Raw genomic sequence first — 17,715 nt, 5'->3', positions numbered from 1 at the left:
GCCTTTGTCAAGTTAAGCAATATTCTGATGCTATTTCCAAAATGGCAAGTACTGTTAACCTATCCTAGCCCATTTTGTGTACCACTACTCAATTATCCCCATATAGACATATACTGTGAAAGTACTATAAGAAATTAGAATGTATATTATCATCAAAGATTTTTCTAGAACAAAAACATGTAAACAAATATTATGTGTTATTACTGAGCAAAATATGTCATCTTCAGATACAAATAAACACGGATACAGGGTGAATATGATTAAAATAGATAACATACATTTAAGAAACTGTCTTTTTTAACTTTTTTAAAAATGCAAATATTTTAACAAAAGATCACAAATAAACATTAAATGAATTTTTTTGAAATATGATTTAAATCAGAGCTTATAAAAATTTTATCATCTATTTTGTAATTCAGAAAGCCTATAAAAGCTGGACTTGAAGAATAGTTTAGCAAGTAAAACTTCATGAATCAGGAGGAAAAAGATGGATTAGAGAACCTAGACAAAAAGGGAATAGGGACATGAATTAATGTCAATTGTCAATGTGTCTATCATGCAATACTAAACATATGAACAAACTAGAAAAATAAGCAATGAAACCATGGCAATGCAAAAAATTGAAATTAGTTTTGTCTCTTCACAGCAAGTTCCTGTGCTGGTATGGTGGTACATCCTTGTAATCACAGTACTTCAAAAGTGAAAGTGAGAGGACCTGGAGTTCAAGGCTATACAGAGGCTAGCCTCAGCTACACGGGGGCTAGCCTCAGTTATATGGCAGTTACACAGCATTCTGGACTACACAAGACCTTGTCTCATAATTCTTCACTTGTACAAAACCTGATAAAATCTGAGGCGATATTTAATTGGAGGGGGGGGAAATGTCAGCCAGAAAGCTGAAAAAAATTTAGACATTCTCTGAGGTCATCTAAATCACTGGTCTTAAACTGGATGCAAATATGAAACAGTTTTCTAAATAAGCCACAATCTTCTGCAGGTTTGCTGACATGGACCACTACTTCACTACCAGTCATGTGGAAACCCACAGACAGAAAGTGATTGAGTGAGTGACAACAAATGAGAAGGGCCAGATCAGATTAGTAGCCCAACATAACTACTGTGCTATATTCTTAGGATTCAGTTCTTAGTGGATTACTCAGACATCTATAAGCAGTCTATACTCCTCTGTCCAGCTATTTTCAGCCTACACCACCTGAATCATCTGGAAGTAGTATCTGCCATATTCATGAGAATTCATGTGAATGTCTCAAAGTTCTTCTTCCTTTATACAACAATGCTATGCCAAACCACAGGGCTGATCACTCAGCCTCTCAGATTGAAGACAAATAAAACAGAATTTCAGCTAATACACAGACCATGTGTAACTAAGTAAGACTTAACAATATGTTAAGTCACTAATGTTCTGAGATTATCTATTATTGCCATGACTAGCAAACATGGGCCATTACAGCCTGGAAATGGAAAATAAATGCCTTGAAAATATCAAATGAATCAAAAATTATCTGTGTACACTTGAGAAACAGTTGTAAAAGCTATCCACTAAAATCTAAAGATCATGAAAATTATATTTCCAATTGCTTATTAAAATATGTATAGATTCTATAATTAGAATTTCAAATATGGGAAGGATAACCACATTACTTGAAAGTTTCTTCAGTTCTATGAATATATGAAGTACCTCCTACCATTTTAATTTTATTGGAAATCTTATTTTGATAATTTTTATTCATGGTTATAAGCAACAGTAATAACACAGGGGCCAATTACTTTCCAATGACAAGGAAGGATAATTTAAAGGAATACGTCACTGGGTTATCATTTTAGTTTCATACAGCAGCAAAGGTTCAGAAGAAATGTGACTGTTTTCCCAGAATGCGAGGCTCTAGGCTGTCCTGTTTTCTGTAGTAGAGATTAATCTGATTCATGGCCTTGTGGATGTTAAACAAGTATTTGGCCACTGAACTACCTCAGACATTTTTGTGACAGTATCTCACTACATTATCTGGGCTGACCTGGAACGTGTTGTGTAGCACAGGCAGACTTCTAATCAGTCTCCTGGGATACATAGACATGTGCCACTATAACCTGCTAAAACCTCTATTATTTAAAGCTTAAAATGTTATCACTGTATTACTTTTAGAGTAAAGACTTTGAAATCTTCAGCATAACTAGCTAGCCATACCTTATATATCTGATCACCATCTTCTGGCTCTGGACTGGATGACAATGATAGCTCAACATCATTCAATGATCCACTTCCATCATGCTACCAGGAAAAGACGGAAAAGACAAAAGATTAATGCAATAATCACCAACATTCACTTGAACTTCAACTGCCCCTAGCTCAAACACGGGCACAGAACGAAAAGTGAGACTTCAGAAGCCCCTCTCATTCCTGCACTGGCAGAAGGAAATGTGGAAAGGAAAGGGAGTGGGGCGAAGATAACCTGAGGAAAGAGCACATCCACTGAACAGTTAGTTAGAAAAGGACTACAGAAAACACCCTAAAAACATTTAAAATTAACTCAGCCAAGAAAAACTGGGAACTCCAGTCGAATAGTATATTGAAACTCATCAAATCCTGGCCATAAAAATCATTTGATAAAATACTAGATACTTAAGAATATGTATCACGTGACTCTACATAAGACATCTGGAAAAGAAGGCCAAATGGTATACAGTGCTGGAAATCTGGATAGACACAGACAAAGGTACTGAGTATGAAGGAACATTGAGACACATATAAGAGGAAGCCGGGAATGCTCTATGTCTTAATGAGAAGGTGCTATATAAATCTACATACTGCGAGTTCAAGCTTGTGATTTCAGCACTATGTCTTCAGCTCTACTAGCTACAGAATGTATCCCCAGTAAGAAAAGAATGAGAAATATAATATTTTGTCCTTTGAACATCAGAATGTTAAATGAGAGGATACTATTAAGTTCTAGTCTTTTCTAAACTGACTTACTAATTAAAAAAAAAAAAAAAGTTCAATGATTCAAAGAGACAATCTCAAGAAAGATGAACCAGTGCAGAATATGCCACAGATGATGCTGAAGAGCTGAGCCTGAGCAATGCAGCACAACTTTCACAGCACCAACAATACTGCCCTTATCATTCATACGTGTTCAAAGCCCACACAACCATGTTTTACCTGAACTGAGGCAGGTGTGCCTGATTAGGAGAGGGGGGCATTGGGTGATTTGTTACAGGACAATCAGAGTCTGTAGATATGGGCTTATTTAGCATTTGCCAGATTCTCAGCATTTGATAAATTAACATTTCTACTAGTGATAGTATAGACACTAGGACCTGAGAGGAGAGGCAGTATCTTGATAACAGAAAAGTGTGTTTGTGTGTGTGTGTGTGTGTGCGTGTGAGTGCACACACACACACACACACACACACACGCACCATCCTCAGGAATGACATCCATTTCTTGTGAGGCAGTCTTCCACTGGCCTACGACTTAGCAATGAGGCTAGGGATAGCCTCCTCTCTCTGCCTCCCTAGTGCCACCACACACCGGACATTTCACATGGGTACTGCGGATCAAGGACCAGATCCTTGTGTTCTCAAGACAAGTGTTCAACTGACTAAACCATCCCCCTTAGTCCCAGAACATTAAATTTTGAAAATGGTTTTAAAACAAAGAGAAAGGGAAGAAATTTCAATAGGAAGTCCAACTCTACTCTAATGGCATGACACATCAATGCAGGGTAAATCTTACAAATAAGTACATTTGAGAAAAACAGGCTCTGAAAATTTAACCTATTTCCAATTATCTTCCTGTTTACTGTACAGAACCCCAAAGAATAAGGGAAAACAAAGCAGATATTGTTTTGCAATGGCTGTGGGTGTAGTTGTGAGACATATAAGAGAGAAGAGGGAAAGGGGGTGAGACAGGAAGAGACAGAAAGAGAGGGAGAGGAAGAGAGAGAGAGAATAGGAATATAGCAGGAAAACCATTAAATTGCATCTAAATTGGTCTTGAATAGCTTATTATCAAAGTTAGAAAGATAGCCAAGAAGTAAACTAAAAGCAGATCCAGCAGGCCCCAACTAGCTTCTGCTGAACACGTAATTCAACTGTGGTTTCCATCCAGAGCTTGTACCCTGAAGCCTATTAGACCTTTCCCTACTACAGGAAAGCGGTAGGGGTGTGTGTGTGTGTGTGTGTGTGTGTGTGTGTGTGTGTGTGTGTGTGTGTGTGTGTGTGTGTTTGTGTTTCATCATAGAATTTAAACAAGACAAAAACTTCAAATAGAAAAAAATGTCAACTCATACAAACACCAAAACCATAAATAACACAGAATTTTGAATTAACTAGAAGAGATATATTACTAAGTTATCAAAAAATGTTCAAAACTAAAAGTGAAGTAAATAGAAGAAAATGTCTTATTCCACAAATAAATAAAATACATAAGGTAAAATAATTGACAATTTTTATATTTACTTTTAAAACTTGCTATCAGTATTATGAAAACAACAGAAATGATCCAATTTAATCAATGAAGAGAAAAAACACTGACCAGGAAAATGAAATTAAGAGTCTCCTCAGGGGTGTATGGAGGCAATAAAAAGGGGCATCACACTTAGTCACTGATGTCACAGAAGAAACAGGCAAGCATGAAACATGGGAGCTAAGAATTTAAGAAGCTCTACTCAAAGGACTGAACACACAAACTAGGTCCTATGAAGACGGGATCCCCTCATGACAGGATGACTCTCAGAATCTGGAAAGGAAAGTAAACCTCTAATCCTGTATGGGTCTAAAGAGAAGGGCACAGGTAAATGAGAGAATGATGTTACAGATCAAAGTTTATGGAACGCAACTAAAGCAGTGCTTAGGGAAAGTGGTGGCTAGAAAGGCTGACATAAATAGGTGTCAGTCACACTAGAACATAATAAACCAAGAACAAGTAGAGAAGACAAACTAAACAGTAAAGAGCAGACAGTAATGAAGCAAAACACAATCAATGAAACTAGTAAGTTTCTTTGGCCAGGAGTGGTGGCAACTGCCTTTAATCCCAGCATTGGGAGGCAGGGAGGCAGCAAGTTCCAGGCCAGCCAGGCAAATATAGAGACCCTGTCTCGAGAAAAACCAACCAACCAACCAGTCAACAAACACGTTCCTTCAGAACTATGAGAACATGCCGCACAACTGCCAAAGGTGGACAGGGAATGCAAACCAAGATTAGTTCCAGGAGTGGAAACAGAGGGTCATTAAAATCTCTCAGATGCTGATAATCAAGAGCCAATCACATGCACAGTTCTATGTATACAAATTTGAAAATAAAATGAAGAAGTTTCTCTAAAACTAGAAAGTGTTCAAACTCATCTAAGATTAAACAAATACCCTGTAATAAGCCCATGACTATCAATGAAAATGAATTTAAATTTGAAAGTTTTTCAAAGTGAACCTTTCTGTCCACATCCCTGACAAGACAAAAAATAGAACAAGTAAAAAAATGACCAATATTGTTCACAACAAAGATGCAAAATTCTTTAACATAATACTGAAAATCAGATTCAACATATCTAAAAAGCAAAGTATGTCGTGAACAAATGAGATTAATTCTATAAATATAAGACTATAAATGAAAGGAATGTAATCATGCTATCAAAAACAAAACATCCCAGCACATGCCTGTTATCCCAGCACAAGGGACACTGAAGAAGTGGTCAGAAAGCAGTCTGAGCTACACCAGAACTCTAGGAAGGAAAAGCAGGGGTAAGGAGGAAGAGAAATGAGCAGAGGTGGGGTGGGGATGGGGGGGACAGGTAGCCAAGTAAAGCAGAGTACTCACAAAGAAGCTAGAGAAGCCATAAGCTGGTGTTATTGTATAATGACTTCATTTGTAACACTTTTGAATACACAAAAACCTCTAAAAGTTAACTTCTGCAGCCGATAGCAAACTGTCAAACTCCTGTTCCAGGATACAAAAGTACTGACACATCCTTAAGAATTTATTTCATACCAACACTGTCCTTTATTATCAGGGTATTAGGATAGAAGTCAATTTAAAAACCAAGGCACCATATATTTTCTTTTCCCCAGACAGGGTGTCATGAAGCCCAAGCTAGACTCAAACCTGCTGCATAGCTAAGGATGACCTTGAATTCCAGGCCTTTCTGCCTCACCCCCAAGTGTTGGGATTAGAGGCAAGGTGGTACCATGCTTAGTTTAATGAGATAGTTGGAACCAAAGCCAGGGCTTCAGGCCCAGCAGGCAAGGACTCTACCAACTGGGCTATCTCTGCAATCCCCAAACTAATATTGTAAAACTGGGGGAAACTGCACAGGCTAGCCTAACATAAGTAGCAATTATTAATAATTAAGTTGTTACTATATCTTAATGTTTTAAAATTTTTGCACTTTATTTTTTAAAGACTAGCAATTTAGATTTAGAAGATCACAGGGGAAATAAGCTTTTACTTAGATCAAAGCATAAGAGCTTAATGATCATAACATACTCTCCACCTGAATTAATTGGTAAGACTCCTCCCTTAAATAAGACACAGTGGTAGTATTCTACTTAACCTTGACTAAGATGAAAGCATCTGGGCCAAAATTAGAAAATACTTTTGAGACATGTGGAAACAGAAAATTATGCATGGATTGAAAGCATTTTAATTTTAAAGATGGTTTAGCAGGCAAGGGCATTCGTCCCCAAGCTTGATGACCTGAGTTCAATCCCTAGGAAGCACATGGTAGAAGAAGAAAATAAACTCTTCCAAGTTGTTCTTTGTTTGTCCTCTGCGCTAAACACGCGCGCACGCGCGCGCACACACACACACACACACACACACACACACACTTAATTTAACAAATACTAAAAAATAATATCACACATGGTTTCCTACTTCACATTATACACAATAAGAAAGTAATACTTATTGATGTTGGACACTGTTTTGAGTGTTCTGCATAAGCATATACACGTACATAAGAAAAAAGAAAAAGTACACCTACCGAACAAAACATAAGTTTAGTTAACTGCCCAAATAGTCTGGATTTTTACTGAGTGAAGGAAGTATCAGCAGTTTCTTTAGACTTTGAATTCTAAATGCACTTATAATGCTAATGTATTCAGCAACAAATCACAAAAATGAATGTGTTTTCAGACTGAGAGTTGAATCCAGGGTCTTGTTCCCACTAGGCAAGAACTCTACCACTGAGCTACACCCCCAGTCCACACTGGCATTTTAATAAAGATGAAAACACCTTCTCATCTAAAACCATGAAAGATTTACTCTCAGCCAGACTTCTTACAATGCTGTTTGCTTGCTTGCTTGCTTGTTTAGTGAGGCAGCATGAAAGTACACTTCCAGCCTGATATGTAACTTCCACATTTAACCACTGGAAAACCTAGTAATGCCATCTTACCCAGGAGGTTCTCCCATGAGTTTGCAAGAACTGAGGTCTTCCTATGAGTTCCAGAGCAGCTGCAATAGACATCAATGCTTGAAATGGTTAGCAAAAGATTCTGGCAGCACTGGGCAGCCTGTACTGACAAGCATCATCAGTGATGTCAACAAAGCTGCTTTGTGTTCAGACAGGCTAGAGCCTGGCCATGGAGGCATCTCAAGAAAGAAGCAGAGGGAAGAGAAAGAGCTTCTTCTTTTTTACAAAAGTAGCTGGGCTGTTTATTTGTAAGTTCAAAGATATATAAATAAGCAAATCACATCAAATACAGTTCATAATGTCAGCTAACAAATTTGAGTAACTAATGTCCATAACTGATCTATGGGTGTTTAAAATCTAATAATTCAAGCAACATTTGAGGATCTAAACAGTAGAGACTTTTAATGCCTGATTTTTCAGTTTTTCAGAATTGAGTTGGTCCTAACAGATAGTTGAGGTAAAGCATCTTAAACAAAAGAAAAATACTTGACATTTAAAAATATATGAGAATGTGTTAAAATGGAACAAATCATAGTAGTTTGAGAAAATACTATCGGTAAACCTATGTCTAGATTTAGCATTAAACCCAAGCAACAGATCTCTGAATCTGGGCATGTCTTTCTATAGTACCCTCCCCACTACACATATACACTTACAAACATTACTTTTAGTTAGGCATGGTAATGCATGCCTATAATGCTAATAACATTCAGGGCTGAGCTAAACACCTAATAAGACACTGCTCATTACCTGAGCCCAAATTACAGAAGGAAGAAAGGAAGAGAAAGGGAGGGAGGGAAACACACAAACACATTTTTTTCTAATGTTTCCATTTTGTTTTAAAAACATTTAGCTCTAAAGCAATCTGCTCTATCCTATTGATCTGTATCACTGAGTGAACTCAACATTTCTTTTTACAATCTTTGTGGTTTTCTTAGTTAATACTTCAGTACTTTTCTATTTCCCATTCTCATTCACTGCTCTGTGTTAGTATAGTATCCTCCACTAAAGGGGTTTTGTTTGTTTCTTTGCTTGATTTTTTCTCTCTTCTGGTCTTTTTTCAATGTTCACAAACCCATTAACATTTCCAATATGGATGCATTTTCACAAGTTTCAAATTTAACACTGCTAAGACATTAGTTGAATTATAGTGGGCCTATAAGCAGTAAGAACTTGGGGATTCACATCACACACTTTAGATTGACTCATACAACATATAATTTGATACCCTTTGCAAAACACCATTCTTCTAATTATTTAACACTTGTATGTCATCTCAAACTATAAGCTAGCTATTCTGCATAAGCATTTATCATCTATGAATTAAGCTTTGAGTATTCTCCTCTTTGCCTAACTAAATATGGTGCTTTCTGTCACATCCAGGTACTCTACATATACATACACGAATATGTATACATGCATATATGTATGTGTGTATCTGTACACCTAGTATTATAACAAGTTCCATTAAATAGTGTTTATCCTTATTACATGCAATGGTCCTTAATAATTTTATATTGGTTTGCTTCACTAAAAAGCATAACCATTATGAACAGCATGCATTTCAACACTCACAGCCAGGTTTAGCCTATAGTTTTAAGAATAATGCACTGACTTACAAGCAAGAATAAGGTTCTTTCTTTTTAACTTCAATACTGTCATACTCTTTGGCATGCAAACAGTACTTAATAGAGTATGGAGAGGGACAGAGTAACAACAAATAAAAGAAACCTTAAAGTAAACACAGTTTACTTTGGGAACTCATATGTAGTGAACAACTCAACCAAACAATTAACAATTCTCAACTCATCATACTGTAACAGGCCCTGAGCCCTTAGCACAAGGATACCACGATAGAAGTACCATTCAGGCCTCGAAATTCAGCACATAGGCAGCTACACCTGCCAAAGGAGAACAAAGACCTAATGTACCAATGTACTAACCTTGCTTTTAGGTTTCTGTACTTCTACTTCTGGATAACTGAGATGTGTCAAGCCAGGATTTGGATTTTGTACTTAAAAGCTCACCTTGAGAAAGGCTCATGATTATACTCAGGACTATACTCGGGTCCAAAGATCCAGTGCTGTTGCCAGTCAGCTAATGAAGACTCTCTAGTGGTTTGAACCTGTGCCCAAGTAGTCTTCTCTGATGTATACCTCACAACAATACTACCCACAGCAATTCACAGAATCAATAAAATCCATATCAAAATGCCTGAGACTTCCTTCAGAAAATTAGTAAAACCAATCCTAAAATGTATATGAAACCACAGAAGCTCCTGGATAGCTAAAGTAATTTTGAACACACCCTTGCTAGCAGGAAATGTACTGTAATATTTGGTTTGATGCAGAGAACCTACCTCATGAACTTCAAGAAACTTACTGATCTTAAAAAAATTCTTGAAATTCTAGCACTCAGGACTGAGGCAGATTGATCATGTGTTCAAAGCAAGTCTGGTCCTCATAGTAAGTTTAAGACCAACGAGAGAGAGAGGGGGGAGAGGGAGAGAGAGGGGGAGGAAGGGGGAGAGAGGGGGAGGGAGGGAGAGAGAGAGAGAGAGATGCACATGCGTGCATGCACGCATACATATACACACACACACACACACCTCCTGTCTCTGTGGAAAAACAAACAAACAAAAAATAGTAGCACTATTTATCCCTAGTTTATGAATGAACATTGAGAGCCCATTCCCCATAAAGGGACACTCTCTCAGCCTAGACACACTGGGGAGGGCCTAGGCCCTGCCCCAAATGATGTTACAGACTTTGATGATTCCCCCATGGAAGGCTTCACCCTTTCTATGGAGCAAAAGAGGGATAGGATGGGGGTCAGTGGGGGGGGCATGGGAGGATTGGAGGGAGAACTGGGACTGATATATAAAATAATATTGTTTTTAATTTGAATTTTAAAAAAGGAAAAAATGCTAGCACTTACAAACAGCAATAAAACATTGAGTTTGAGAAGTAAACCTAATAAAACTAAATTAATATAAAAATATTGCTCAAAAAAATTAAAGAACTAAATCATCTTACCATCATATCTTGTTCATGGGCACAGAGCTATTCAAAGGGTCAATTCTTCCTGAAATATACTTACTGTTTCAGTACTAATCCTATCAATATCCCAAGGTCATACTTTAATATGACCCACCAAATGGTACCAATACTTCAAGGAAAACAAAATACTAGTATTACTTAGTGGGTAGGAGACCCCTTAGCACTGAGGACTTGAAGCAAGACAAGGCTCTGGATTAATAAAAATAAAAGGAAGGAAAGAGGGAATGAGCACTAGAGAGAAAAACTTTGGCATCATCTACACTAGGATTATTTTAGAAATGAACATTTGTCACAGAAAAACAAACAAAAAATTGACCTTTAATACTAAAATAGAAGCCAGAGAAGATGGAGCGCTCTGAAACAACGGCACGAGTTCCTATCTCCAAAAGAAGCTGAAGGAGGCGGGGCAGAACAGCAAATAAAATGTCTATAAGGAAAGCTATGTTGCTTTTAAGCAGGTGTCTTCAACCAGAAAGGACCACACTGGGACCTTGGCTGTGTTTCATTTCTCAACCTGGGTACTGTTGTCTATCAAGAAGTTTCACATTTTACATGTCTGAGACCCCCTACAGTATATAGTCTTCATGTGATGTTCATATATACTTTTATTCCTGGAGTAATAAGAACTGTGTGGTGACAAGTTTTACCATCTATGTTCATGCTTATGTATTTAATTTTGGAAAAGAAGTAAAATTCAGAAAAAATGAACTTTATTAGTAACACTTTACTACATTTTTTATGCATTCCTTCAACATTTTCTTTGAGTTGATTCATGCTTAGTCCTATTTTATTCACTGTAATGTCTCTACTGACATTATAAGCCATACCCCTCATCCTTCCTTGCCAACCCCTATTTCTGGTTTTCTGCCACCAAGAAGTAACCACTCAGCATGTTCTAAATTCAGAGTACCACCCAGGATACTGCTGCTTTCAAAATTTTCTTTGTCTGCCCCTAAACACTTATGTACATGGTACATTTATATACATGCACCCAGAAACACACACACACACACACACACACACACACACACACACACTTTTTTTTTTTTTTTTTTTTTTTTTTTTTTTTTTGAGACTGTCCTTTAAGGGACATGGGCATCAGTCTCAGACACAAAGACAATGAATTAAAAAAAAAAAAAAAAAAAAAAAAAAATCCCTGGGTTTTTTTCTCACTACTTATTTTCTAAACCTTCTGCTTAGAGCATTAATAAAACAGAGTTCAATATTTTTCTTAAGAATGTCCAACCTACATTTTCTGGTTTTTTTCCTTTCTTACTGTCTTCTTATGTGTTTCCTAGTTTTGAAAGTGCCTGGAAGAACAGAATTCCCTCAGGCTTCAGCTCTTGTGGCCTAAGGGCTTGTTGCTGATAGTAGTTGCTGATTTGGGAGCACATTCCCCATGGAGGGATACTCCCTTAACCTAGAGACAGGAAGGAGGGCCTAGACACTATTCCAAAAGACTTGACAGATTTTGATGGATCCCTCTGGGAAGGTATCACCCTCCCTGTGGAGTGGGTGGGAAATGGGAGGGGGGTTGTGGTGTGGCATAGGAGGGAGAGGGAACTAGGAATGATATGTAAAATATGAGGGAAAAAAAAAAAAAAAACAAGGAAGCAACAATTAAAAGGACAACACAGATCTCTGAGTTCAAGGCCAGCCTGACCTGTATGGTGAGTTTTCAGCCAAAGCTACAAAGAAAAAACCTGTCTGCTTCCCCCAACCAAAAAAGAATATATTAATGTGAAAATTTAATGAAATTGTATGTAATAAATAAAATTAAAATGTCCAGATGTTACAGACCAAATCCAAAGTATCTCACATGGGTTCATATTTGCAATCAGATCTTATTCTCTTGTGGCACTATTTTAACAGAGGCTGGAATTTTAGGAGGGGGGACTGAGTGATGGAAGCCAGTGACATAGGTGGATACAGCTCCAGACTGTGGCAAAAGGAAGTCTTGTATAACAAAGTTACGGAACTATAGTCAGTAAACTGTTTACACAACAGGCTGATAGGCTGATTGAGGTGTAAAAAGAGAATAAAATTATTTTGTATTTTTCATTAAGCCTTCACATAGTACATGAGCTTTTAAAAACTATGTATACACTTCATGACTTTTTTTATTAGTAAAATTAAAAGGGGCAGCAAGATGTCTCTGGAGGTAAAGATGATCTGAATTCAACCCCTGAAATCACGATAAGGACAGAGCCAACTCAGAGACATGGTCACACACCTACATCCCTCAGTCACACAGGCACATACCTATTACTTATACAATAATAATGAGACTTTTTAATTAAAGACGGAAGAGAAGTTATGTGAAATCTTAGATGCCAATTTTTAATTTATTTTGTAACTAGAAAACTCTAAAGACATTCTGCAATTTTAATCTCACAATTTTGTTTTTACTCCATAAATAATAAATCCACCTGTTCAATGTGAACTCCCTAACATTTGGTGACTGTAAGGATAGAAAAGAACACTCAAGAGTTTCACAGCTTCACACACATAAAAGCCTTCAAAGAAGATAATCCCTATGATACTGGTCACCAGCTGTTAACTCATCCTCTTTCCACAGTTATCATCTTTACTTCATTATTGAACATGGCCTCATCTTGTCAGCTGATATTTAATAAAGCTTTATCACTGAGGAATATACCCTAAAACAATGACTAACTCACAAAAGGCATTTAATAAATTTTAGCTGTTCCCTACCCTTTTTTTACCATATTGTACCTTTGAAACAAAAGCTCATGACCAGAAAGAACCTCTTCCTCCCAGAACAGCCAGCGGTGAAACATTATGGAGCAAAGCCTGTTAGTTACAGTTTATGTAAGGTGAAATCTCTATGTCTGCACAGTTCCACCATAGTCTCCTTGTATGCTTAGGAGGAGTCCTAGCATTGCAGGATACTCTCTGCCCTCTTTTTCCCAGATCCAGCACACAAAAGCTTCTTTTTAATACTTATTCAATAGCCACAGAAGTCAAGAAAAGCTAGGACCAATATGAAACAACATACATTAGTAAGAATTCTTCCTCCCAGAGTCAACTAACTGATGGGAGATGTCATTCTGTAAACATGTTTCTCATATTGGTTAATGAATAAAGCACTGTTGGCCAACAGGAAAGCAAGATAGGCGGGACTAGAAGACAAGGAGGAGAGAGGAAGTAGTAGGGAGGAATCAACATGCAGAGACTTGAGAGAACACAGGTCCCAGCCCTCTCTCCGGTAAGATGAGACCAAGTGGAAATACTTAGATTAATAGAAATGGGATAATATTTAAGACAGAGCTAGCCAATAAGCAATGCTAGTAACAGGCCAACAGAATTATATCTAATACAGTGTCTCTATGTGTTATTTGGGGCTGGCATAGCAGTGGGACCGATCGGCAGGGAAAAACCTATTCTTCACAGTCAACTGTTGGAGCCTTACATTACTTTCAGCTAACCTTTACTGAGCAGACAGATAAGTCTAAAACCTGGATCCTGTTCATATGATGCAAAGGGACACAACTCTAAGAAAAATGACCCAGACAGCAGACTGAGAGAGATCAGGCTGTTCTTTCTCATCTATGATTTTAAATTAGGCTAGAATATCAAATGCAAAAAGACAGATTTTAAATCACATAAAAGCTACCTACAGTTTAAAATCGGTACTCTATTTTTTGTTTATCTGCTAATTCTAAATATTTACCACAAAGAAGGTACTCATGAATCATAAACTGAGACCTTCCATCAGTGTATCCTGTGACTTTGCTCATACCCTTCTTCTACCATGGGTCTAGACTCTAGTCTAAAGAAAACAGATCCTGAAAGTCTCAAACACAAATCAAATTAATCCTGTTTGCCACTAAGCTGAAACTACATTAGTTACTGAATACCCACTATGTTTCTGGTAACAGACTGTTCAATTAACCATTACAATTTCTAATCTTTCAGCAACCTTATAAAAGAAGTACTGGCTATCTTAATCTTTCCTTTCATCTCTAACAAGAGTCCTCCGTTCTTTCTCTTTTGTCTTATGGTGTTGGAGATGAATTCAAAGTATGTAAGATTTATAGGCTTTGTTTCTACCCAAAACTATAAATGTTAGAAATACAAGTAACTTTTTTTTAAGAAAGCCAATATATTTTCAAGTTACAAAAGTAGAACTGGAATAATTATTACACACTCACCTGATGCAATAGACGTTTGAGCTTGAGTAACTGCGTTTTTACAGCCGTGCAGTCCTGGACCATATGCCGGAGGGTCATCTCATCCAGTATCACTGTGTTGTCTGGCACATCAGCAAACATCTTCTGAGCCTGGAAAAAGGGAGTCCCTCCATAGCTTTCAAAATGACCCAAAGGGGATTCTCTATAAGGAGAGCCTCTGGAAGGGTGGGGAAGAAGGAAGGAAAAGATATACAATTTAAGAAAAAAGAAAGAAAGGTATAACATTATTGTTGCTATCTTTACAAAACAGTTTCACAATGTCTTTGTAGTCATCTCAGTCACTGACTGTCCCCAGTGAAAAGTACAGTCCTTTAGCTGTTAGCAAAACTGTTATCTTCTATGATTGCCTAACCCCACTCACTTCATGTATTTCACACAATGGCTGAATAAACCTTCCTTAAGAACCAAAAGAAAAATATTCTTGACAAGGCTCTAACTCTTAGAACTATGCTCACATCCCTCTTGGGGTACTGGTCCTGAGCTTCTAATAGGCTGGCATCTTAAACTGCAAACCATTCTAAATCCATAGCTAAATAATGAAGCAACATTAGTTCCCAATGTAGCTAAAGCTAAAGCTAATGAAGTTATTTCTCTGTTCTTTTCTTATACTGCTAATAAATCATCTTTATTAATAAAGGTTTAAGCAAGGTTTTATCAGAGTCTGATGTACACCATGAATTTTCTAATCACAAACTACGGTTTAAAAAAAAAATCAAAGCCTACTCTTTGAGCCATGGACAAGAGTGCTTGCCCAGCATGCACAAGACCCTGGCTTGATTCTCATACCACATGAACTGGGCATGTTGGTGCAGTCCTATAATCCCATCGTTACTCAGGCAGCATTAGGCCAGGGGATTAGGAGTTCAAAGTTATGCTTCTTAGCTATACTGCAAGTTTCAGGCCAGCCCAAAGTATATGAGAACCTATCTCAAAAAAAAAAAAAAAAAAAAAAAAAGAGTCTGCCTTTAAAACTTTAAGCTAGATGTGCTATGGACATGGACATTTAAGCTTATAATCACAGCCGTGGGGCAAGAGCATTGGGAAAGCAAGGCCCGCTTTAGCTTCAAAGTAAAATCCATCGTAAAAAAAAAAAAACAAACAAACAAACAAAAAACCGGGAATTTCTCTTCAGTTTTATTCCATATTATCCACGCAGAATGAGAGAAAAACTAAGGATGATATATTTCGTGAGAATGTAAAATATAATGTATTAACCAGAATTGATAGCTTAAACATGACTGCACCCACATTGCACATAATTTCAGAAGGTTATTAAAGAATGACAAGTACATGAAATCTCAATATTTAACACAGTGTATACTTAGCAATGATTTCTGCAATATAATAGCCATTGTTTTATATTAGAAATGAAGCTAAATTCAGTGAATTAAATATGCAAAATTCAGTGTGTTGGATTTCGACCACCATGAAGAGAGAAATATGTATCTACTTAAGCTTCTGTTTTTCAACAAATATTTCAGAACTTTCAATATTTATTGTAGAAGATTTCCCCAAGACTGTTTTTCTTTGAAACTACTAATTTAAATTTTAGGACTCTCCTAAACCAAGTAAAAAATCTTCAATAATTGTTAAACCACTAATAATATCCTATTTGGTACCATAATTATGTATATTTTTCATCAATTTTAAATTATGGATCTTAAGATTTTAAACATCAGTAAATTAGTATGCATTTACCCACCTATGATTACCTTCTGACGAAAAACATCTAGTGAAAAACCAACAAGAATTAAGATGAAAATACAGAATAACCCAGCAACTAAATAGTAGATATGAAAATAGTGGCACTTCTGAGGGAATGAGCAACTTGGGGGTTTTCCTAAGGTAGCAAAATCTTAGGAAAGTAAAGTAGGAAGTTAGAGCTTGAAATAAAAGGCTGAGGCTTCATAGGGGAAAAAAGAACAGGGTAATGGCTCAAAGTAAAAGGAAAATCTTCAAAATGGCTTATGATGCCACAGATAGAATTCAGTTTCTTCTTCAATCTCTTTACCCAAACCTATCTCCCTCATAGACACTTAACAGCTAATTACCCACAATTCCCAAAGCACACTACAAAGTGTCCCTCAGTTTTTCAATGGTTCTTGCTAATCCACTCATCCTGCCCTCCATCCACTCATATATCTCAACAACTCCTTGTCATCTTTAGTTAGTTGACACTTCCTTCTGGGAAGGCTTCCTAATCCCCTCAGGTAGGACACAGTACACTGTGTATGTTTTTTATGGCTGGCAATGAAGAAAAAGACTAAATTCTTATTCCTATGACGTGCATAGAGATTAACTGCTATTATTGCCTGGTACTAAATGAATAAGGAGAATGGATTTTAAGTACCAGTTTGGATTTTTTCATGTTTGTTTTTTTTTTTAAGCTTTCATCTCTGAGATTCTAAAACTCTATAGCTATGACATGGAAAAGAAAAAACATTCTTTAAAAATTGATTTAGTGCCAGAGAGATGGTTTTGTGGATAACAGCACTTTTTGTTCTTGCAAAGGACCTGGGTTCAATTCCCAGCACCTACATGTTCTCCTAAAAATCCCTAACTCCAGTTCCACAGGATCCAAGGCTGCCTTTTACCCTCTGCAGGCACAAGATGCAAGTATGCATACGGTGTACATACATTCATGCAGGCAAATTATGGGTATGAGGGGCACTGGGAGAACAGGAAGAAATGTGTATGGAGGATTAACCAAAACAAAGGATCCATTAAAAAGCCTTATAGAAACTCATATTTCGTAAACATGTGGGTGGGAGTATGAATTTAAATGGAGGTATCTTGGGTGGGTAGGTGTGGGGGTCTGAAAGAAAACGGCCCCCAAAGGCAGTGGCACTATTAGGAGGTGCTGGAGTATGTATGGCCTTGTTGGAGGAAATATGTCACTGTGGGTGCCAGCTTTTAGGCCTCATATATGCTCGAGCCTTGCCCAGTGAGACACACCACTTTCTGTTGCCTGCCAGTCAAGACATAGGAATCTCAGCTCCATCTCCAGCACCATGT

At 37.3% G+C, this 17,715-nt stretch overlaps 1 protein-coding gene across 5 annotated transcripts in view; it reads right to left on the bottom strand.

The window, feature by feature from the left end:
• Ccser2 (coiled-coil serine rich protein 2) overlaps positions 1–17,715 on the bottom strand; it is a 120,290-nt gene that overhangs the window by 25,709 nt on the left and 76,866 nt on the right. For all 5 annotated transcript variants that reach the window (XM_051206859.1, XM_051206862.1, XM_051206864.1 and 2 more), the window contains exons 6-7: positions 14,662–14,857; positions 2,204–2,287 (exon numbers count right to left, since the gene is read on the bottom strand). In XM_051206859.1, coding sequence (XP_051062816.1) covers positions 2,204–2,287; positions 14,662–14,857 — 280 coding nt within the window. The remainder of the gene's footprint in view (positions 1–2,203; positions 2,288–14,661; positions 14,858–17,715) is intronic.

This window comes from Phodopus roborovskii, unplaced genomic scaffold (genome assembly GCF_943737965.1).
Source record: "Phodopus roborovskii unplaced genomic scaffold, PHOROB, whole genome shotgun sequence".
NCBI classification, from domain to species: domain Eukaryota; kingdom Metazoa; phylum Chordata; class Mammalia; order Rodentia; family Cricetidae; genus Phodopus; species Phodopus roborovskii.
This window is presented reverse-complemented; position numbering and strand designations above follow the sequence as displayed.